This window comes from Enhydra lutris, unplaced genomic scaffold (genome assembly GCF_002288905.1).
Source record: "Enhydra lutris kenyoni isolate GAN:26980312 unplaced genomic scaffold, ASM228890v2 scaffoldscaffold27, whole genome shotgun sequence".
NCBI lineage: Eukaryota > Metazoa > Chordata > Mammalia > Carnivora > Mustelidae > Enhydra > Enhydra lutris.
Genome location: NW_019154111.1, coordinates 26106308 through 26131145, shown reverse-complemented (window position 1 = coordinate 26131145; position 24838 = coordinate 26106308). Strand labels below are relative to the sequence as shown.

The window sequence follows — 24838 nt, the reverse complement described above, 5'->3', positions numbered from 1 at the left end:
AGAGACCAGAAGCAACATACTGAAATCAAAGTGCCTTGTTGATCAAGCTAGAGATGCAAGGACAAAATAGGCTGTGCTTTCACATTTGCAAATTATATTAGTTGAAACTATTGAAAGGCAGGCATTGCAGCATTTTTGAAGCATAAATGGATTCATCCTCTGTAATACCGTGGCAACCAGAACACTTACCATCAACTCTAATTCTTTTTCATTATGTTCATCATGTTCCCTGTTTACATCTTTTACATTTTGATTACTGGTTTCCAAGTCTTCCTTGTCCTCATGAGAACAAACAATTGTTGGAATATAGGTATCTGCAAAGTTAATAAAATTGTGTCTCTGTAAGATCGTTATCATTGTAGGTTTTAACAAAAGATACAGATTTTGTTTAAAAATTAAATTAAAAAATCATGTAAAAAATATTACCTGTAATCTTTGAGTTCTCAAAGTTACTCTCATTTGATGTTGCTAATGATTCTTCTTTACTGTCAAATTTAAAACAGAATGTTATAAATGTTTTCTGAGACTACCTCTTCTAAGTATTTTGTACAGGGGAAAATTCAAACAAACAACAATTCAAATATTATATAACCTTTCATATTTTCTTGCATTACTTGGTATGCTTTTTAAATAAAATTAATCTCTTAGACTAATTCAGTAGTAATTCACTAGTAGTAGAAAAATTTTTAAAATAATTTCCACAATGCCATATTTATAAATAAGATTGTGTTGTCTATATTCAAAACTTACATAACCAAAGTAAAAATATATGTAAATGCTGATTATTCCATCATGCATGAATTTAATCTTTGCAAGTGAGAACATTTTTCTCTTGGTTTAAATGATAAAGTTTTATGAACTGACAGTCCATTTGTGGTCGTGGAAATTGCTTTTTAATGTTCCAATTATTAATTTTTTTGTGTTGCATTTTATTCAAAATTCTTTCAGTTAGGTGGATATAACATTAACTCTCTCTCTCCAGGAAAGGAGAAAAAAACAAACTAAAAACTGAAAGGCAGCTAAATTTATACTCAGTTCAAAGACTTTATGTCTGTATTGCCACAGGCTAATTTTACAACCAAGACTTCAGATTGCATATATGAAAGCATGTATTTTCTTTCTTTAAAATGATTTGGGTTATACTTCCTTTATGATAATTTTCTGCATGGTGATTAAGGAAGACAAATACATTTTTCTTTCAAATGTATTCTATTTGTAGGTATATTTGTGGCATTGTTAGAATTTAGATTTGTCCATGACACTCAACAAACAGGTCAATCTATTGGAAATGATTGGGCCAGTGTTCACATTTTCTTGTATTGTCTCGGCTGAATTTTCTTATGATGACTTTTCTCAATGACTTTTTCTCTTTAATAAAATGCATCTAGAAACTTGGCAATGGCTGATAAAGTTGTGTAATAGAGTCTACACTTCATTGCATGGATAATGTTGCTCCAAATCCCAGGAAAGCCAATCTTTTTTCAATCACGAGAAAACTGGAAAATTCTTCCATCTGGACTAAACAAGAAGGTATTTTTTGTATATATTTATAAGTTTTGTGTATATATATATATTGTATATATTTATAAGTTTATAAGTTTAATTTAACTTTACCAAAAATATTTGGTATTTTCCAGTGGGCCCATGAAGAAAATATTTCTACATAAATATAAGATCACTGGAAAAATATAGTAGCTACATAATTGATACTGAATCTATAAGTCTGTATTGTTTAATGAGGCCAATAATTATGCAAAGAATTATTTTTGTGCAATCTAACTGCAAGCTCATGCATTTTTTTCCTTCTCCAAATACATGATATTTAGGGACTTAAAAATATATAAACCATTACACACCATTTAGTTGTTCTTGCTTCCTCTTTATCTCCATAACAGTGTTGAAAATCTCATTTGTAGAGGGAAAAAACAGCCATTTAAAGCCTTCTGTTTTTGACTAACCAAAATGCAATCAATCATTTTTCTAATTTAATTCTCTAAGATACTTCAATTTTTTAAAAATGATTGCATCAAAAGAAAACAAACCTGCTTTGAACTAATATGAGGGACAAAAAATTAGGTACTAAAATGTATATTATTATATCGGTGTCTTATAAAACATGTAAATACATAAAATGGGAGTGAAATCTTAGATTCAGGGATAAATACAAGAAAGAAAAGCTGAAATACATAATTTAAATATTATACCAAATATCTATGAATAAAACTAATAGAAGATGTGTAAGACTCCTACAAGGAAAAGAATAAAGTTGTATCAAGAAATAAAAAACCTAGAAAAATTGAGATACATACCATGTTCATAGATAGGAAGAAGATATATTAAAGTATTAATTCTCTCCCAAATTGATCCAAGATTCAATCCAATTCTAATCAAAATTCCACAACAGTTTTTGGGGCACCTGGGTGGTTCAGTCTTCTAAGCATATGCCTTTGGCTCAGGTCATGATCTTGGGGTCCTAGGAAGGAACCCCACATCAGGCTCCCTACTCAAGGGGGAGACTGCTTCTCCCTCTCCCTCTGCCTCTCCCCATGCTTGGGCTCTCTTGTTTGCTCTCTCTCAAATAAATAAATAAAATCTTTTAAAAATCCACAACAGGTTTTGTTTTTTTGTTTTTTTGGTTTTTTTTTTTTTTTTACAAAATTTGAAAACACTATCTTAAAGAGAAGACTAAAGGACTGAAGATAGATGAAATATTTCTGAGAAGTTGCTGTGAGGAGAAACCTGTTCTACCTAATTTCAAGAAATCTTATGAAGTTTTAGTTACTTAAGACTGCTATGCTGATGCACATATCTAGAACTTGGGTATATGGCAAACATGGTATATAACATAACAGGTAATAAGAGATTGTTCAATAAATGGAGATAGGGAAAATGGCTGCTTCTATGAGAAAAGATGAAATCAGCACAACATATATTCAGAAATCAACTCCAGATGGAATAAGACCTGAAATGTCAAAAACCTTGAAATTCTCTTTTTTTTATATATATATATTTATTTATGGGGCACCTGGGTGGCTCAGTGGGTTAAAACCTCTGTCTTCAGCTCAGGTCATGATCCCAGGTTTCTGGGATTGACCCCCACATTGGGCTCTCTGCTCAGTGGGAAGCCTGCTTCCTCCTCTCTCACTCCGCCTGCCTCTCTGCCTACTTGTGATCTCTGTCTGTCAAATAAACAAATAAAATCTTTTTTTAAAAAGATTTATTTATTTTTTCAGATATATACATGCATTTTAATTTTAATGTTTGTGGCCAATACTGTGCAAGACCAATGTTTATAGCCTTACATTAACTTCTCTAGCAAGACCCATATGTAGCAGAAGTGTTCATATTGCTTTTATTTCTGCTTGTTAGACTAATAGTATCCTAAAATAATTTAGCCACCTGGAACCATACTTATGCAAAATATAAAAAGAATCTAGATGATTTAATTATATTCTGTATTTCTGTAATTCTATATTAAAAAATCATAAGAGAACTCACAATGTAATTTTTCCAAAACACAGCTTTTATTATAGCACACCCTAAATTAGATATACCTCTCTCTGTAAACATTGTGCATGTTCATGAAAATCTGGTTTCCTAAATAGGTATAATGAACAAATATCAGGAAAGTTGTTCAAGAAATTTACCCTTGAAACTTAAATTAACTATTACCATCTTTGAAATTGAAAAATAACACAGAAATGTTCCACTATGGAATGTTGAAATATAAACAATTTGAATTTTAAAGTCGTTTATTCTTTTGAAAATATATTCCTGTTTTAAACAACCAAAAAAATCTAAGATTCAAATTTGTCCCTATGAATAGGTTAAGCAATACACTAAATCATACTTATTTAGAAGCAACAAAAACGTTGGCAGTAATGCAACTAATGTCTAATGAACCCAGAAGTTCAGATAAAATTGGAAGTCTGTGTATCCTCTATAACAAAACATTTCCTTCACTCAGAAAAAAAAAAAAATCTAGCATCTGATTTAAGTATATAAAGCCAAAATATTCTCTTTGCCAGTGCTTTGTTGAAATGTGAAATTTATACAACCAGTTTGATTAAATTGACCAGTAGAGGTTTATTTTTACTCCTGTATATTTCTGGTATCTATTTAACAGGTTTTACTTTGATGGAATGCCATTTTGAGTCATGGGATTGTCATTAAGTTACAATTGTCACTGACCTAATTATCAGAAGTATGGTTAGTATCAGTTATTTATTTAGAGAGCACAAGCAGGGAGAGGGGCAGAGGAAAAGGGAGAGAAATCCTCAAGGAGACTCCACACTGAGCATGGAGCCCAGTGGGGGGCTCATTCTCACTATGGTAAGATCATGACCTGAGCCAAAACCAAGAGTCTGTCGCTCAACTGGCTGTGCCACCCAGGTACCCCAAAGCCTTGAAATTCTTAATAGAAAATATATGTGGGGGCGCCTGGGTGGCTCAGTGGGTGAAAGCCTCTGGTCATGATCAGCTCAGGTCATGATCTCAAGGTCCTGGGATTGAGTCCCGCATCGGGCTCTCTGCTCAGCAGAACCTGCTTCCTCTTCTCTCTCTCTGCCTGCCTCTCTGCCTACTTGTGATCTCTGTCTGTCAAATACATAAATAAAATCTTAAAAAAAAAAAAAAGAAAATACATTTGAATATCTTACACACTCAGAGTTGGAAATGTTTTCTTAAATAAGAAGGGAAAAAAAAGTGACTGTAAAAAAAAAGATTGCCAGTTTACCTATGTTGAAATTTAAAACTTGTTCATTAAAAGGAAGATTTATAAGAGAAAAATAAAAATTACAAACTAGGATAAAATGCATGTGTTACATAAAATCAACACAAAAAAACATCAAGAATATATAAAGAACTCCTACAATTCAATAAGATAGCCCAAACATTTTCATAGAATCAGGGGAGAGGGACAGACCTTTCACTGAAGAGAAACTACATATAGCCAGTAAGCACAGAAAGGGATAGGCAGTATTGTTAGAGAACAGAGAAATGTAAATCAAGACCACAAGGAGATACTATTTTAATATCCATTTAATTGATAAAAATTGCTATCAAGTATACAAACTTGAAACAATCCAAATGCCCACCAACAGGAGAGAGACACAAAACTATGGCATAACATAAAAAGGAATATTATATAGCACTCAAAATCAATAAACCACAGAGACATACAAGAATATGGATAAATCTTAGTAATATAACATTAAATGAATAGTCCCAAAACATTACATCAGAAGATGTTCTTTTTTATAAACTAAAAACTACTAAAGTTCTTTTTTATAAACTAAAAATTACTAAAGTAATTTTTTATAAACTAAAAACTACTAAAGTAATATACTTATGAAGTATGTGATATATACATATATATACATTATGTGATATATACATATATATATGTATATATCAGGGAAAACAGAATATACTAAAAAGATATATAAAGAAGGAAGCTTGATTTTCAAGATTATGGTTATATCAGGTGGGACAAGTTGGGATAAGGGATGAGGAAAGGAAGTGATTAGAAGTTGGTTGTTTTGAGGGTAGTTTTTCGGGTGCTTATTACATTATTTAAAATAATCTAGTTAAATTCTAATTTCAGATGATTTATTAGGACAAATGAGTTGCTCTCTGGCTTAGATTAGAGGATGACTTTAGATAAAATCCCACTGTGAAATTCAAAGTGCCAGTCATATAACCAATTATATCTAAAGAGTATAATTAAAACAACTTTAGAATTGAGGAAAAAAACAAAGCACTTGTTGGTTTATGATAGAGCCAGAACTATATGCAGTTGTCATAGAAAGGAAAAGCACTATTGAATATTTCTAGTCTCCCTTTTAAGGGAGACTGAGCCCTTTTAAGCAAAGAAGTTTCATATTTATTTGTATTCCCAGTGGCTAACACAGCACCTGACCCATACTAGGGGCATAACAAATGCTGTTGAGCAAATGCACAGCATCTTTTCTACTCTTACCTTCTCTTTACCTCTTTGTCTTATAATGCTGAAAGTTTCCCCTCTTCCAAAGCTCAGGACAATGTTTTTAATTATGACTTCAAATAATTAAACAACATTCTAAAATCTTATACACTTAGAAATTAAAATGTCAAAAAGATACATATTTTGTGGAGAAAGTTTATTTCCAGCGCATCTTAAATCATATAATATAGTCTTTTGTATTATTTAATCATAAGGGTCATTCATTCTTCTAGAAGATATTTTGATCACCCACTCTCATAACTTAATAACAAACACTGGGAAATCAAAGATGAATAAACTATAATGTCTTAATCCCCTTCATTAAACTCCTTAATCCCCTTCACCTATTTAACCCATCTCTAAGCCCACCTCCTCTCTGGTAACCACCAGTTTGTTTTTGAGTAGATTTTTTTCTTTTTTTTTTTTTTTCAATTTTTTTTCAGTGTTCCAGAATTCATTGGTTATGCACCACACCCAGTGCTCCATGCAATACATGCCCTTCATAATACCCACTGCCATGCTCACTCACCCCTCCACCCCCTTCCCTCTAAAAGCCTCTGTTTGTTTCTTAGAGTCCACAGTCTTTCATGGTTTGTCTCCCCCTCCAATTTAAAAGGGCTTAGCATGCTAAGCAGAGTGGGGCCGAATTCTTTATACACTTTTTAACCACTGCAGGGGGGCGTGGGAAAAGGGAGTTCAGTGGGAGAGAGACATGGTCAGATGTCCATTTCAGAACCAATCTCTGGAGGTTCATTTAGGGACTTCTCTAAGGAGAACCTGGACAGAAGACTACAGTATTTCAGGCACAAAAATGATGAGGTTTTAAGATGAATGGCAATGAGGAAAGAGGAGAGGAATCAAATTTGAGTTATAACTTGTGATGTGGCAACAATATGATTTGTTGATAAATTCCCTGTAGATAGATTTTTTTAAATGACTTTCTCTGCCTGACCTTGGTTGCATTAATGAGATTTAGAAAACTACTATTTTCACTCCTAAGACCTAAGCAAGGAAGAGTTAAATCTGACAGTTAATTGGAGCCCCTGTACTATAAGTCAAGAAGGTGTTGAGTTAATCTGCAGTGTGGTTTCTGATCTCTTATGGGCTGGGTGATCTACATCTCAGGTACCCAGGAGAAGCACCTTCTTCCTTAATCTCACATGCTTGGAAAGGGAACCCACAAGTTATGCTTAGGTTCCTGGCTTTTATTCTAGTCCTTCACTGGGGAAAAATAAAATGTCTTCCCATCCACACTGTTCACCTCAGTCCATAATATTCTAAGTGGTTATTAGCCAGCCTGTAAGTAGTAGCCTACTAGTTTTGCTAGATTTGAGCATTCTATCTAGATGAATTTCTAAGGAACTAAAGATCAAGCTCATAAAATAACTTTAAGCATCTCTACTGTTCAGGACCCCTGCTACCTTGTCCCTCCCTTCTCCGGTGAACACTATATAGCTCTTGATATAACAAGAGTTCCCCAAATTGCCTTTCATATCAGAAGCACCAGATCTGATCTCTGTAAGTTTTAAATTAATAGACCTGCACATGGAGGTAAGGAAGGAATGGAGAATGATAGAGCTGAGAAACTCCCAAGATGATTTTGATGTGAGGCCAAATTTGTAAACCCCAATAAAGATGTGATGTATCTCAGTGGACTGAATCTATTGGGTCAAGCTATGCACACTGCCCCTTCCCTCGATGACAGGCAGTGGGAAGAATCATTTCTCTGCTTTAGTTGGCCCTCCTGGTCCCAAATCTGGTTACCCTATTCCATGTTAGCTTGCTATGACTTTGTAACATGCTTTTCTGCTATTTAGAAAACACTTAAGAGTGGAGAGAAATTAAGGCTAATGCAGAGACTTCTAGTTTGAGAATTTAAAAGGATGGAACTAGCATCACTTGAGATAGAGAATTCAGGAGGAGAAACAAGGGTAAAGGAAAGCAATGAGTTTCATTGAGAAAATGTGTTAGGCTTAGAAAGCCTTTGAGCTTTTGACCAAATGGGAAGTGAAAATTAGAGTTTATTGAATCAAAAAGCCCAGATTTTAATGTTTTTTCTCTCATAATATCGTTGCACAAAGGCTTGCATCTTCTTTACAATTTAAATTTTCCCCCACTTCAAAGAAATGGGACATGACATTGAAATTTTATGTGATGGCCTCAAGTAGATAAAAAATATGTTCTGAGTATATAAAAAAACTAATGGTTGGGGCGCCTGGGTGGCTCAGTGGGTTAAGCCTCTACCTTCGGCTCAGGTCATGATCTCAGGGTCCTGGGATCGAGCCCCACATCAGGCTCTCTGCACAGCAGGGAGCCTGCTTCCCCCTCTCTCTCTGCCTGCTTCTCTGCCTACTTGTGATCTCTCTCTCTCTCTGTTGAATAAATCAATGAAATCTTAAAAAAAAAACTAATGGTTTCCAATCAATAATGATCTATAAGAAATAAAATAGTAACTTAAAATGCATGGCAATCAATATTAATTAATTCAGTTAGTCATCATTTAACAAATATTCAAATGCTCACAAATTTCCAAATTTTGTACTAGATCATCGCAATGAATAAGACAGAGTTCCTGCTGTCAAAGGGCTCACAAACCACAAGGGAAGGCAGACAACTAAATAAAGGAATAACTCAGTAGTGTAATAATTGTGTGCTCAGTGGGAGGTAGTATGGGGTATGAAAAGTGCCCAGGAGGGTTTGCCCTTTAATTTGAAAACTAAACAAGAAATAACACTTGTTAGAGAAGAGGGGAGCAGCAATTCTAAGCTTAAGGCATGTACAAATGCCTTATCAGTAAAAAAGTTATTCTGAATTTGTCAAGAAATTTAAGATACAATTCAAGAAGAATGAAAGATTGAAACCCAAGGTATTGATTGATAGTCAGCCAGCTGAAGAGGCACAAACTTTAATGTGGTTCACTGACCTTCTATGTGAAAATAACCTGGTACTCGTTACAAATGCTGCTTTGGAGGCCCAAAACCAGATCTGAATCAGCATGTCTGGCGTGGGGAATAGGAATCTGCATTTTTTTAGTAGAAGCTCAAAGATGTTCACGTGTTTGAAGACATCTGATCTAAGTGTTCGTTCCTATCAGGGCTATAGGAAAACACTCTAAGAATCCAGGAAGGTGATACAGGAAGTGCCTCCTTATGTCTCTGAATTTTCAGCAATTCACGTCCAATTATGTAAGGAGGGCTGCAGTTCTATGCACAAAGGAAAATAATTGTGTATGTATCACATATACCCATAAAATAAATACATTGAAACATAGACCAATTTATGTGCCTTGGAGAATAAAATGATGAAACATTGATAAGGTAGGAATTAAAATGTATTTGCAACCTAGTAAGTTAACAGAAAAACAATAATTTGTGTTTCTGAGTCAGCAGTTAATCACTCAAAACTTTAGTCAGTTCTATAGACTCTCTACCTCTGAGCTTCATGTAACTTCAGAAAGTTTGCATTACTTTTTATGCCAAACTCCTCCAATTTACAGGATCTCAGATCTATAAGAGTCCTCATACTTGGACAGTCCCAACCCATCATATTACAGAGGGAGAAACTGAAGCCTAGTTAAACAATATGGCAGAAGTCATACACACACTAACTAGTTTAGTAGCTAAACTAGAACTATATGCAAATTTCTTGGTTACCATGTCAATGTTCTTTCATAAAGGGTCAGTCCAGAGTGAAAAAGAGCAGGAAGACGGGGATGTAAATCTCATTCTTTCCTGTTATTTACCACTTACTAAGCCACTTTCTAGCCATGTGACCTCAGACGTGATAACCTCTCTATGCTTCAAGTTGCTCCAAAATATTGCCTCCTCCTTATACAGGGCAATAATTTAGCACAGTTCTCAATACATGGAAGAGTTTAATAAATTTATCATTATTATCACTATTGTTGTTGTTATTGTTATTAGTGATGTGTGATAAACACACTCTACACTACCATGGTACCCAAGTACCATTCTTTTCCTTTCACTTGGAATTATCCATAGTTTTTGATGTTTACCTTATATGCTCTCCTATCTTTAATTTACAAGCTACTTTCAAGGGTAAAATTTACAACCCATGATAGCATACTTGCTTAGTTCTTTTTACAGTGCCCTTCTCAGAAGACCATCCTCCAAAGAAAAATCACTAGATCTTTGGTAAAAGTAGCTTTATTGAAAAATGTCCTCTCCAAATACAGTGTGTACGGGAATGTTAATCCACATTTTATTTATTCAGTGTCAAGATTTAGGCACCATGTTAATACTACTGTACTACTCCAGTTTCCGGGTATGTGGCACTTCTGCTTTTGGAGTTGATTTTAACACTGTTGAAATGTAGTTGTTTTCGTATAAGTAATGATATGGTTTTCCCAAGGTCTTACAATGCCTTTGTGCTAAAAAGCTCATATGTCTCTTAAGTGAGTAAAACCTCTCAGAGACCTGTTCCACATAATCTGAGTCTGTTGTGATGGAATTACCCAGCCAGTCCGGGTAAATATCAAGATTGGGTTGTAGGCAGCAAAAGTGTAACTCTGTTCCACAAGGAATAAAAAAGTTGGCATAAAAAAAGGATCATTTCCAAAGTGAGTCATGACTTGTATTTGTGTCTCCTTAACACTGCTGCAAGGTGCTCGACATTGCTTAAAGAGAAACAAACTTGGAATTCTTGGGCACCACCTTTCACTCTGAAACAGCTAAAAAGTAAATAAAAGTTGAACTTCTCAAGCATTTCAGCCTGTCCTCTTTGGTCTCATTTTATTTCCTCTATCCTCCTCCTTCCTTAAAGAAAGAAAGGGAAAAAATGGAGAGCTTTTAAATTAGAAAAAATAGTACCTCTTTGCGATTTTTTTTTTAAAGACACTTAAAAAGAATACATTAGCCTTGGCATTGGCACTGACAAATGGCTACTTCTAGAAAGACTGAAAAGGCTTTCCTAGAATAATAATTACATCTTGTATACTATTTATTTTCATAATTTTGTGGTGATATTTTCCTGAAAATTCACCTTCTATTATTCTTTTTTTTTTAAGCCACTTCTGAATTAGAGGATGGAGGAAAACAAAAGCTTATACTCAACAAGAGGTAATGTTGATAATACATTAACTACTGGAGCTTAATATCTGTTCCTTTGGTGTTACAACACCAGTAGTCTTCTCTTGATAAGGAGTAAAACCAAAAACAGAAGCAAAATATTTGATCAAAAGACAGAGAATTAAAGAGATAAATTTCTAATTGTGAGCCGAAGTATCTAAGGAAAAAAATTTAAAGGCATGATGCAGAAGGAATTTAGATTGAAAAGACAAATTACATTCAGTTCCTTGATGATAAGGAAAGGACAATAAAATAAAGATAGCTCTGCATTATTAACAGGGATTGAAAGAAGCAAGAATTAATCTCAGAGAAAAAACAGCAACATTTTTAAATGGCTTTATATTCCCTTCAACGCTGAATCTGGAGACTAATAACTAATATGGTAAGAAACATGGTTTTTCGGGCATCACATTCCATTATCTTCAAAGTGAAGGTTCTAGATAGATTAAGGATATCAAATACAATACTCTCATGCTGGCCTCTCTCTCTCTCTAGCACCCATGGCAAGCACTGATAACAGATCAAGGAATTTTCTTGCTGAGACCAGATTCAATTCTATGAACCTTCTCCACACAGCCAGGCAGCCACTACCCATCAACCCTTTTATTGCTCAAATTGGGATGAACTTGCCCTTCTTAGTTTTGCTATGAAATAACATGCCTTCCAGTTTTAGAGTTCTATATTTATATAAATAATAGGAGTATCTATGAATATAATTTGAAATGTTTAATTTGGAATTTTCTTAGACCATTTTTTAAAAAAATAAAATGCTAGAAAAATCAGTACAAATAGCTACTAAATTAAAATTTCAATACAGTCAAGAATAAACTCTTGGTTAAATCTTATGATCAGCATTATCAGTTCAAACTGATAGAAGTCCTAGCTGCACAGTTTGTGAGCTGATCCTGTATCATTTGTAGTAAAGATTACAGAATCATTTGCTTCCAATTCATCTTACTTATGTTCAGGTAAAACTTTTCAAATAACAGAACATTACGCAAATCACAACTGGTTGGATAAACAAATGTATTGGATAATACCTATCATATAAGTTCATTTATTACTTATAAAATGTAATCATAAACCATGGCAAACCACAACCCCCTTGAGTAAACTCTAGCGAACAGCTCAAGCATTCATGGAACTAAGCATATGCCACATTAGGGACCAGATGGTTTTATTGAGTCATTTTCCTGTTTTCCATAAAGCTGAATTACTACATTTCTAAAAATCTTTTCTATTTCTCAATTAGAGCATTGCCCATTGCCTTGGTGCTTGATCTTGAAAACATAACTGAAAACAATGGTACTATGCCTTCTCAATAAAGGAAATTTCAATAACTAAAAAACATACCTTTGTTGAAGAATCCTTTGGTAAGTTTCTTTTCCAAAATTTCTTCATTTCGTGACTTGGTTGCCTACTAAGGATTGCCCATTCAAATCTGCCTTGCCATGTCAGAGTGCTGGATGCTATTTTTTCTTGCTCACCTCACCGTATAGGAATCAGGACAAAAAAAAGACTATTTAGATTTAGTTCTGTCATTGGATCTGGGCAGCATGTGCCATTTTGTGGCAATGTGTATTTCCTAAAGAGGTACTACATTGTGAGCATCCAGTGAAGAATTAAGTATCCTCCTGGAGGTCCAAGTGTGAACCAAAAATTGTAGGTTGCTTTGGGAGGGGATATAATTATAAGCAGAATCCATTAATTTTAAGTGAAGAAGACTTCTAGGTAAACCTGGCTCAAGGGATACTCTACAACAATCTGTCAGTTATATTCCATTGAGAGAGAAATGTGAATGTTTTTAAACAGTGAGTACTGGAAAAACTCAAGAATACATAACAGAGGGATATCAGAAAAAGTTCTTAAACTTATTGGCCCCAAAGCCTTATTTCACTTGAGTTCTTAAAGGAAGTAATTGTCACCCATAGAGTAGGTGGGTGACAAGAAACTAGTGATTTTTCAGCTGAGAGTCCTGCTACTTCAGAAGTCTGACATCCTTATTCTCCAGAGTTCCCCTGCAAAGTAGCTGCTAAGAGTTTTATACCATCTCCATCTTCCAAAAATTACCAGAGTATTGTCATGTGTATTTTTTTCCCAAGAATACTAAGTTGCAGGCATTCTTTTTTTCATAATGATGTTGATTTATCTGTGGTTGTGTAAAAAGTCACTATCTGAGAGTTACAACTACTGAGCCAGCTAATTGCAATTACAGAAACTCTGATTAAACACATTTTCCTTGTGGAATCTACATGTAAGTATTGCTAAGCTATTTGGTTTGTTAAATACTGAGCTTTGACATACAACCTCCTTAGCATTTGTGTTACATAATTGTTTTGAAACTGTTCTAAGAAAAAATAATTTAAAATGTAAATTGATATATCCAGTGTATTTTGGGGAGGCTTGGGAGGCAGAGTCAACACAAAGGAGCAAGAGACTTCCAGACTTTGAAATCAAATCATTCAAGAAGTGACCCTCTCAGAAAAAGTGTTTGCCAAATGGAGGGTGACTGGTTATGAGATCAGAGTACCAGATTGTAGCTGCTTATCTGAGCATTTTTGCCCTCAATTGTTCCTCAAAATAGCAATGTTTACAACTGGCTGTTCATTTGTTTTTTTTTCTTTTAATGGGGAACAAAGTGCTAGGAAACTTCTCCAACTTTTCCCCCAGCTTCTACCCATTCCTGTCTCTTGACAAAGAATTTCAAGCATGTGTTGATACTCCTTCCTTCATCTAGAAAATAAATCAGGTGAGATGGTATGTAATTCAGTAGAAATACTGGAAGAACAATTCTTCAGTATTTTTTAATAGGAGATCATAGATTTTATGTTTGCAAAAAAAGCACCAAATATTTTAAATATAATAATTGGGACCAGCGAAAGTCAAGGAGTACCAAAGCAAGCCAGAAAAGTTAAAATAATGCCTTCCTGTAACTACCTTGAATTGTTAAATTTAAAAGTTATAAAGTCATTTTTTAGGTCATTTCTTTATTGCTTTGAAATTAATATATGCCTGCTATTTCCTCTTTATTTTTAATTTTTTATGTATTAGCTGCTGTGTTAGTTCTAATGAGTGTTTTTGACATGAAATCTATTCTAATTCATTTCCATGTTTAAGTAATTCAGTTTCACAAACATATTTCCAAACTAGCTATTCTACTTATGCTAATGACAGCATAAATTGATATATCAGGGAAAAGAGAAATATAGTAAATTGGGTTGGATGGTTTATGTTAAAATCCAAATAAGAATCCTATTATCCAACTGGATTTGTATTTAACTGCATTTGAGAAGTTTTCTAGGCAGAAGAGTAAGAATTAAAGCATTATTTCTGAATTTAATGCTTTTGTGAACTTACGTCACACATTAAAATCATCTTAATGCACCTTTTTGTCAATTCTTCACAATAGTGTTACAAAAGGAAGGGAGGAGAGGATACATTTAAAAAGCAAATGAAAAAGAACTCAATGGGAGCCTATTAGGCTACCTGTTGATGAGCATGTAAGAGAGTCATTAATATGCGGCTCATTGACATGATAGGCCATAATGACTCCTCCAGGGACGGTTCAGTCTATTGTGTCAGAGACTAGTTAGGGATTCATTAACGGGAAGACTCATGACTTCTTAATATGCAAATTATTAATGCAATGCACTGAGGCATCCCTCACAAATGTCCACATTTTGCATTACATGTCTTTTTTGCCACCCTTCACCCACACCTTTTGTGAACTGTCTTCTTTTTCCCATCCTCTGTTGCAGTTCTCTTCACAAAAGATTCCATACTCTTGCCGATTCTACCACTTTACATTCAAAGACCCTTCAGCCCACATTTCTGGGATTTAATGCAGGTTCACATATACAAACCCCTTGAACATTTTGAATAAATCAGTAAAAATTCAGCATAAAATCTGATTTAATATATTTCTCCAATGTCAAATCAGTTTTTGGCTAAAGGCAGGGCAACATGAACAAAGTGGTTGTTTTTAAGAAATGAGACTCTGAAACATGAATAGTATCATTTATACTGAAGGTGGGAGGGGAAAGAGAAAAAGAGAGTTGAGAAAAGCCCAACAGAGAAGGCACGAGGAAAAAAAAATGTTTAATTAAACGAAGTAGGAAGAGTAACTATTCATACCAATGTAATAAAGTAAATGAAGAAATGAATTTAAGCCACTCAATGTCTGGCATACAGCAAGCAATCAGTATTTAGTAGCTGTTATTATTATATTGTCATTTTGAACTTTGCACAAAGATGAAGTTAATATCCTCATTTCCTATTGAAAGAAATAAGAAAAATGTTATTGAGTGAAAGTTTTTCCATTTTTAACTTAGAATATCGTAAAGAGGGGATCAAACACATTCTTTATTTCTATAGCAGAATTAGCTACAGCATTCATGGAGAGGTACTCCGGTATCCTTTGAAGCTTATCCACATTTCATATATAGAAACTACATTTTAATATACCCTTTCATGTGGGACTTTATATACTACCTATATTCATTTTCTTGCTACTCTATTATTCTAACCTTGCCTAAAACACAATACCTTCATTGCTAAGTTTCAGGAGAAACAGTCTCTATTTCTAATTTCCAGTAGCCCTCAACTCTGTAGTAGATCTAAAAGTTTATTTATCATAAAATCCACATCTCCATGCAAAATCAGTAATGTTTTTGAAAGCTAACAACTTTATCAAATAATAATATATATGCCATAAAACTCATCCACTTTAAGTGTACAATACAATAATTTTTAGTATATTTAGTGTATTTTCGGAATCATGCAGCCATCACCAAAATGTAATCTTAAAACATTTCTAATACCCCAAAAAGAAACCTCATGTCCCTTAGAATCACTCTTCATTTCTCACCCCCGGCCTTAGAGACACTAATCTTCCTGTCCCTATATATTTGCCTAATCTGGACATTTCGTACAAGTGGAATTATGCAATATGTGTCCTTTCGTGTCTGGCTTCTTTCACAGAGCATAACGTTTTGAGGCTTGTCAATGTTGAGGCATGTATCAGTACTTTCTTTTTTATTGTTTAATAGTATTCCATTATATATATATAACACACTTTGCTTATTCATTCACCAGTTGGGCATTTGGATTATTCCACCTTTTCCTGTTTGTGGATAGTACTTCTGTAAACATTTACATTTGTGTGGACCTTGGGTAGAAACTTAGGTGTGAAATTGCTGGGCTATGGTTATTCCATATTTCACATATTGAGAAATTGTCATATTATTTTCCTATAAAGTGGCTGCATCATTTTATAATCCCACTATTAGTGCATGAGGGTTTTAATTTCTTCAAGTTCTCACCAACGTTTGTTATTACCTCTTATTGAACATAATTATTCTAGTGGATGTGAAGTGATACCTCATTGTGGTTTTGATTTGCATATTCCTAATGATGTTGAGTATTGTTTTATGTGCTTATAGGTCATTAAAATAGCTTTTTTAGAGAAGCATCTATTCAGATGCTTAGCTTATTTTAAAATTGAGTTCTCTTTTTATTATTGAGTTGTAAGAATTCTTCTGGATATAAGTCGCTTAATGATATATGATTTGTAAATATTTTCTCCACTATGTGGATTGTCTCTTTTTTTTTAACACTTTGTTTATTTATTTGAGATAGAGAGAAGGAGGGAGAGAGAGAGAGGGCACAGCAGGGGGAGGAGCAGTGGGAGAGGGATAAGCAGAACCCCCTGCTGAGTGGGAGCCTGATTCAGAGCTGGATCACAGGACCCCAAGATCATGACCTGAGCTGAAGTCAGATGCTTAACCGACTGAGCCATCCAGGTGCCCCCTATATAGACTTTGTTTGATTAAATCTCTTTAAATAGGAGACAATATTTTTAACAAAAATAATCTTTATTAATATAATTATCACAAGCACCTAGTTATACTTCACAATCTTCTAATGTTAATTTCAAATACTAAATGCTAGAAAACGTCCAATGCTTTTTGGTCCTACCCAGGTTCTACAATGAAGTAGATATAAGCAGATTCAGAAATGCTTCAAACGAACACGTAGATTCGAGGAAAGAAGTCCACCTGATTTAGGAAGCTCACAGTACAAACATTATCCTATTTTTCTCTGGAGCCTGCTGCTGGACGAGATAGAGTAATTAGGGAGGAGATCATCTGTGCCAAGATTACTATACCAGTGGAAGGCCTTTAGATCCCTGATCAAATAGAGCGAAGTTTATTCCAGGAAATCCCAAGTAGATAAAGTGAGAAGGGCTCAATAAGATAAAACTATGGTTGGAGATCAAAACAAGAGCAATAGGGTACTTGGGAAGGACTAGTTGAGACCCAGATATGAACCGAAAGGCAAGGAGACTTTTGGCTGAAGACACTGGGCCACAGACTGGGGCTGCAGAAGGACTCCGGTACAAAGCCAAATTCTGCTGAGACCCAGCTACATTGCCAAAGATGAGGATCTCCGCCACACCCTTAGCAAGGCAACAACAGACTTTGCAGTCAACACTCTGAGGAATACTTCTATCAAGTGGGCTTAAAGGACTCAGTCCTTCTATTGCACATCATGCTAATTCAGAATAATGTTAGACAAAACTCAGTGTGTATTCATTCAACAAATATTTAATATTTTCTAGGCATGGGACTCCTGGGTGGCTCAGTGGGTTAAAGCCTCTGCCTTCGGCTCAGGTCATGATCCCAGCGTTGATAAAGTTCCACATCGGACTCCTTGCTCCGCGGGGAGCCTGCTTCTCCCTCTGCCTCTGCCTCTGCCTGCCACTGTCTGCCTGCGCTCGCTCGCTCTGACAAATAAATAAATAAAATCTTAAAAAAAAATATTTGCTAGGCATTATACTAGAAGTTAAACCACGAGCACAAGCCAAGATTAAACAAACTCTGCCTTCATAAAGTTTACAGTCTAAAGAACTACAAATACAAACCGGCAGTTTAAAAATCACAATTGTACTATTCAGAGCTGGGGAAGCATGGGGTCCTACAGCAAAAAATATTAGGAGCACTACCCCAGACTCAAGGAAGGGAGGAAGCCCAGGAAGGCAGTAGCTGCTGTGCACACAGGTGGGCTTGTAAAGACACATTAGACTGGAAGGAGGTCAGATCCTGCAATCTGACTGCAGATTGTATTTAAAAGCTTGATTTTCTGAATCATAAAATATACATTTTTTTCAAGAAGAAAAACTGTTTTAAAAGAAAACTCTTAAAAGTTGACTTCGTTCTAAATAGTAATTAACTTTACCCTTAATGTTCCTACTCTTGCTTAACCCTCTCACCATACCTACAAAAGCGTTATTTCATTTAGATTTACTTTCTTTTTGTTTAAATAGTATTACTCTTTTGATATGTACTAAAACTAATGATTTCCAGTTTTTAAAAAAAATTATAATTCAGAACACCTGTGTTTAGATCTTATTGTTTACACCAGTTATTCTCAATCCTGGGGTACATCAGAATCACCTGGGGAGCTTTTTTAAAAACACCTATGCCTGAGCCCTGCCCCAGACCAATTCAGTTAGTCTTTGTAGTGGAGCCTGCAAACGGGTGCCTTATTTTTCCTTTTCCTGTGTGGAGTCAAGCTTGAGAAACGTCGGTTTACACCACTATACTACCCTGGCTTTTACTCTGTGAAGGTATGGATAGTGGGAAATTAAGTCCTTCAGTAAAAATACTCTGTTATTAAGTTTCCATGGGGTGGGGAGAGAAGAAGATATACATAATGAAATAGGCTGGCATTAATGTAAATTTTACACAAATTGTACTTCTACTGTTAAGTCTATAAAACAATTTTTATTCATCATGGGGATTACCCACCCATACTTCAGTGCATTTAAATTTACTTATTTTTCTTAACTGAAAAGAAACCTACATGCTGTTTAGGTAAGAGACATTCATCATTTCTACTTTAACAGCTATATAGCTCATTATAAAACTGTTTATGTTTGTAAAGATTTAGACCTGAACTAGTAAAACGTTTTCCAGTTGTACTATGTGGCAAATTGTCCAAACAATTACTGCAGATGCAAGCACCATAAAGTGTATTGCCAAGGACACTGGTCGGTTAGATCCTATAAAAGAACAATTAGAGTCTTGAAGTAAAAATAATAGTAATGAGATGACAGTTACTAAAAAAGGCAGAAATTGCAATATAATAATTTAAATGTAAGTTTGTGGATAATGCTAATAGCTTAATGTGTTTGGAGTTTATCATGTGTTAAGAGAATGTTTCATACAAAAATACCACAACCTGGTCTTCATTTTTCCTGATTTGATATGTAAGTGAAGGCACTTGCTATCTTTGAGGATCAGCATTTTACACCGGTTTGCTTCATTTATATGTATATAAAGTTGATTTTATGAAAAAAATTTCTTTTTACATGTCTCAATTTACATAAGCTTATTCCATATGTATAATACTAATAGCCTATAGTCAGGGTAATCAAAATAGGTGAAAATAAAAATAATGATAGGTACAACTATTTAGTGCTTTTTAACTCCAATAACTCAAATGTTGAATTCCTTCTTTGATTAACTGTAGTACAACTCCATCTTCACTAAAACAAAATTTCAAGGCGGTGCACCAGTGGAAAAAAATGGACCTAGAAAGATAGGAAATGAAACTCTGGGAAGCCAGAGAGCAGCCAGAAAAAGGAGAAAGGGATCCTTAACTGGTTTGGTGTCAAAGAGAAATGGTTTTCCTGCCTTTCCTGCATGAGACCATATGGCTAGTTAGTGACTGGTATGCCCAAGAGTCTATAGGGGGTGTAAGGAGCATGGGAATCTAATGCAAACAGAGGGGAAAGGTCCATCACTTGAAACTGCTTCAAGTGTTGCCCTTGTGACTTTGTTCAGCATGGAGCCCTGTTCTCCCAGGTGTCTTCATGACTGACTCTCTTCACATCTCTGATCAACTGTCATTTTTTCAGTGATGTTCAATCTCTACTCATCCTTCTTATCTGGTATTGCATTTTATACTCTCAATTGCACTTGCCATTTTCTGACATAACTTATTAATTCTTTAAGTTAATTAGTTATTAGTTTTCCCTCCCATTAGAATATCAGCTAACCAAGGAAAGTGATTGTCATTTTTTCACTAGTGTATCCCCAGTGTTTAGAACAGTACCTGACACAGTATATACTCAATAACACTTCTTGAATGCATGAAGACACTTTTGTCATTTCTCCAGTCACGCGTGGTTTTTGGTTTTTGGTTTATTCTCTGTCAGTGCACAAGCTAAAGGGCACAATAAGAGATTTGCCACTGGTATCTTGATGATTTTTTTCTTTGACATTAACTAAGACCCATACTTTCTCAATCTTGAGGGCATTGGTATTATAGAAGGAAGCATACTAGTGTAATTTTCATGTACCCATCCATAAGGACAAACATTGAGATGCCTGGATTAATCTTTCTCACTAAGTTAAAACATAAACCTTAGATTTTAAAGGAAGAATTTGAGTCAACTAATTACAAAAGGAAATTTTCCCTGAACATGACCAGAGCAGTAAAATGAATCACTCATGAAATAGGTGTAGGAATACCTAAAAATGTGTGCCATCATACATACCTGCTTTTTATATTAAAGGTGACCTATAGCAAAATTAAATAACTAATATTGATAATGAGGAAAGAATAAAATCTGTAGGGGCACCTGTGTGCCTCAGTCGTTAAGCATCTGCCTTCAGCTCAGGTCATGATCCCAGGGTCCTGGGACTGAGTCTCACATTGGGCTCCCTGCTCAATAGGAAGCCTACTTCTCCTTTTCCCATTCCCCCTGCTTGTGTTCCCTCTCTCACTCTCTCTCCCTCTGTCAAATAAATAAATAAAAATCTTTAAAAAAAAAAAAGCTTTAATAAAAATAAATAAAATTAAAAAAGAATAAGACCTGTATTTAACCATTCCAAATACAGAAAGAGATAGTAAAAAAATGGTTAAAAACAGAGTGCCTGGGTGGCTCAGTGGGTTAAAGCCTCTGCCTTTGGCTCAGGTCATGATCCCAGGGTCCTGGGATCAAGCCCCGCATGGGGCTCTCTACTCAGCAGGGAGCCTTCCTCCCCCTCTCTCTCTTCCGGCCTCTCTGCCTACTTGTGATCTCTGTCTGTTAAATAAATAAAATATTTTTAAAAAGTGGTTAAAAACCTAGAAAAGTTTTCTAAACCATGAGACTCCCAAAACACAAGCAGAAGTACAATGGTGTTCATAAGTGCCGTAAGTAGTTTTTCAAGGCAATAAAGAATCTTTCATAAAACATGATTAGTGGAAAGCATATTAAGAGAGAAACATTTGGGAAATTATGCTCAACATTTACAATTACATCAATCCCATTTCTTATAGTTAGCAACCTAGTTCATACTTTTCATTAATTTGCTCTGAAAATTTTCTGAATTAATATAACTAAAATACTACTTTATCCTTGAACAGGGAGACTAAAGTTCAAATTTCAGCCTAGCAAGAGTGTACAGTTCTTTTCCATCTTTGTTTTTCAAGTTTGACTTTCACAATTCTGTCTGTTCTAGGCAATCTGATTGACTAATAAAATCCCCAAGTTGTCTTTTGTGCTGCCATTCCACACATATTTTTTACAGTCTGTAAATACTCCCCTGCTCTTTCTCCACCTACCCAAGTTTTACCATTTCAAGGTTAAGTTCTTCTGTGATGCTCTTCCTAATGAGGGCAGCCTGCAGAACAGTCCTTTCTTTTTTTTTTTTTTTTTTTTTTAAGATTTTATATATTTATTTGACACAGAGAGAGATCCCAAGGAGGCAGAGAAGCAGGCAGAGAGAGAGGAGGAAGCAGGCTCCCCGCTGAGCAGAGAGCCCGATGTGGGGCTCAACCCCAGGGCCCTGGGATCATGACCTGAGCCGAAGGCAGCGGCTTAACCCACTAAGCCACCCAGGGGCCCCTAGAACAGTCCTTTCTTGAATGCCTATTGCTCTGTATCTCCTACAATTTTCTCTGAATATGTGTACTTCTGTTTGGCATACGTTACACTGATAGCTAACTTTTCATGTATATAAATATATTCCTTAACCAAATTCATGCTTGAAGATAGAAGCTACCTAGAAGTGTCCTACACAAAATAAGAACCCTATTATTTCTTTATGAATAAGTGTCTTATTGAGGCATTATGGTTCAGAGCCATAGGAGATTAGAGAATTTAAATCACAAACCCAGTTTCTCCTCTTAAATATTTTCTGGACTTGATCAAATAAATCCCCATTGCCTAAATTTCTTCTTAGGTCAGATGGGGCTGGTGTTGCTTACTATAATGTATAAAAGTGAGCTAATAAGAAATAACTTTTTATCATTTAAGATAAATGATGATAGATTTAAACCACATATTCCTTAAGCTTATATAATTAAAAGTTTCTAAATAAAAGACCAAAGTAACATTAAAGTAGTAAATATCGTAGAATTATAGTTGTCAAAAAGGTTTAGTCCATACATGACATGAAAATTCCTCCTAGTTTGGCAGCCAAGTTCTAACTAATGTAACAGATCCTTACATACAAAATTAGATGAATGAAAGGAATTTCATACCTTAAGTGGTCAAGGAATTCTCTAGGAATTGGAGAAACACACACACACACACACACACACACACACACAACTGGCCTTTATAATCATGACAACATAATTTTAAAAAGGATTTCCAAAAAATTAATTTCCTTAGAGGTTACAATTAATCACAGACAAACACATTCTATTGTACTAAAAAAAATAAATAACCCCCAATTTCTCAGCAGTTAAACCTTACCCAGAAAACATTTACTTCAGTCTCACAAATAACATTTTCATTAGTAACCCATCTCCACTTGTTTATTGAAAATTAATTGGAAAACAACAAATTTAAATGGTAAAACTTTAATTTCCAGACAACTTCATTTAAAAACTTCTTTAAAAAATAGTAATAATTGGGGCGCCTGGGTGGCTCAGTGGGTTAAAGCCTCTGCCTTCGGCTCAGGTCATGATCTCAGGGTCCTGGGATCGAGCCCCGCATCGGGCTCTCCGCTCAGCGGGGAGCCTGCTTCCCCTCTCTCTCTGCCTGCCTCTCTGCCTACTTGTGATCTCTCTCTGTCCAATAAATAAATAAAATCTTTAAAAAAAAATAGTAATAATTACTATTTACAAACTCTATGCCTTACCTACCTCAATAATACATTTTTACTTTGGGTTGTAAACTTAGGTTTTACACTCTAAATTTCTTTAGGATATTAGGAAAATTATAGTAAAACTCTTAATGAAAACAGTGAGATGTTAGTTGAGGGTGGCAGTGTAAGAATTAATTGCTATTCAGTATAGGGGAGCATCTTATTTTTGCCATAAGAAATACATACAAATATGTTTGTTTCCCAATTTTTACTGCCATAAGAAGAAAAATAATATAATTTTCAAAGTTTTAAAAAATATATTTTTTTAAGATTTTATTTATTTATTTGACAGAGAGAGATCACAAGCAGGCAGAGAGGCAGGCAGAGAGAGGAGGAAGCAGGCTCCCTGCTAAGCAGAGAACCCAATGCGGGGCTCGATCCCAGGACCCTGAGATCATGACCTGAGCCGAAGGCAGCGGCTTAACCCACTGAGCTACCCAGGCGCCCCAAAGTTTTAAAATTTTTTAAAAAATTAGAACATTATGATGTCTGATGACAGTACGACATCAGTTTGAGTTTAACATTTTCACAAGATATTTTGAATGTATTTTATATCCTACAAAATCAGCAATTAGCTCCAAACTAGAAAGTTACCATTGCTTAAAGTTTTCAAAAGTTGAAGCTCTGGCCTATAAGAATCAATGCAACTGGACCCCACTGTTATATAGTTTTAAAACATAAGTATACTGGAATATGGGGAGTCGGGAGTCTTCATATTCTTCCTGCAACTCTTCTTTAAATCTAAAATTATATACCAAAAAATTGTAAACAGTATTCATTAGAACATAGCAGATCCATCACACTACCTTTTTGTAAGTTTTAAGGTTAAACATGTAAACACGTTGCATTACTCCTCTTAAATACTTTTGTTTTTTGTTTCCTGGAGGGGAAGACCAAGAATGCAATCTCAAGACAGAGCTGACAGTACTGTATAACTTAAAAAAGTTTAGATTTAGGTACACAGGAGGGCAAAAGGAGGGCAGTACACAGGGGCAAAAGGCCCGGTCAAGAGAAGACATTAACATAAAGAAAAGCAGATAAGACAGCAGGCAAGCCCAGAATCCACAGGTGTCAGAATCAGGGAACACCATAGCAGCAGCAGTAGCACTACTATGAATATTGGCTGTGATCCTGGCCCTGGCAAGAAGGAAGGATGAATGACTCTGTTCTGATCAGTAGACATACAATATCTGCGTTTGGTCTTTTCATTATTCAGCCTATTAGATTTTTCTGGCTCTGGTTCCACTGGTCTGGACTGTTGTATGTAGAAAGTCAAAGGCTAACCAGTGAATATTTATTCTATTTGAGATGTTAAGATTACTTGTTATTACTTCAAAGTAATATTTTGGTGACTCCATGAATCAGCTCTTTAGAAGACTTAGGATAGAAGGAAAGACAATAATGAGAGTATCCCATCGTAGGCTATGTTAATTTATTTCTCAATATGATCTCTTGTTGATACCTTGATAACTGAAAGTAACCATCTAAATTTAGATTATCTATAAGATGTTAGAATGGTTAATGTGTTCATTTCTATATTTAATTTTGAGTCAATTTAGATAATAAATACATGGTTATTGCAGAGACAAATTTCCTTTTTATGTTTTTATGTTATGTAAATA

General features: G+C 35.0%; 1 protein-coding gene across 1 annotated transcript in view; it reads right to left on the bottom strand.

The window, feature by feature from the left end:
- LOC111152119 (protein phosphatase 1 regulatory subunit 3A) overlaps positions 1-24838 on the bottom strand; it is a 40069-nt gene that overhangs the window by 4111 nt on the left and 11120 nt on the right. Inside the window, exons 2-3 of the mRNA XM_022510426.1 lie at positions 427-485; positions 190-314 (exon numbers count right to left, since the gene is read on the bottom strand). Of these exons, the coding sequence (XP_022366134.1) occupies positions 190-314; positions 427-485 (184 nt within the window). The remainder of the gene's footprint in view (positions 1-189; positions 315-426; positions 486-24838) is intronic.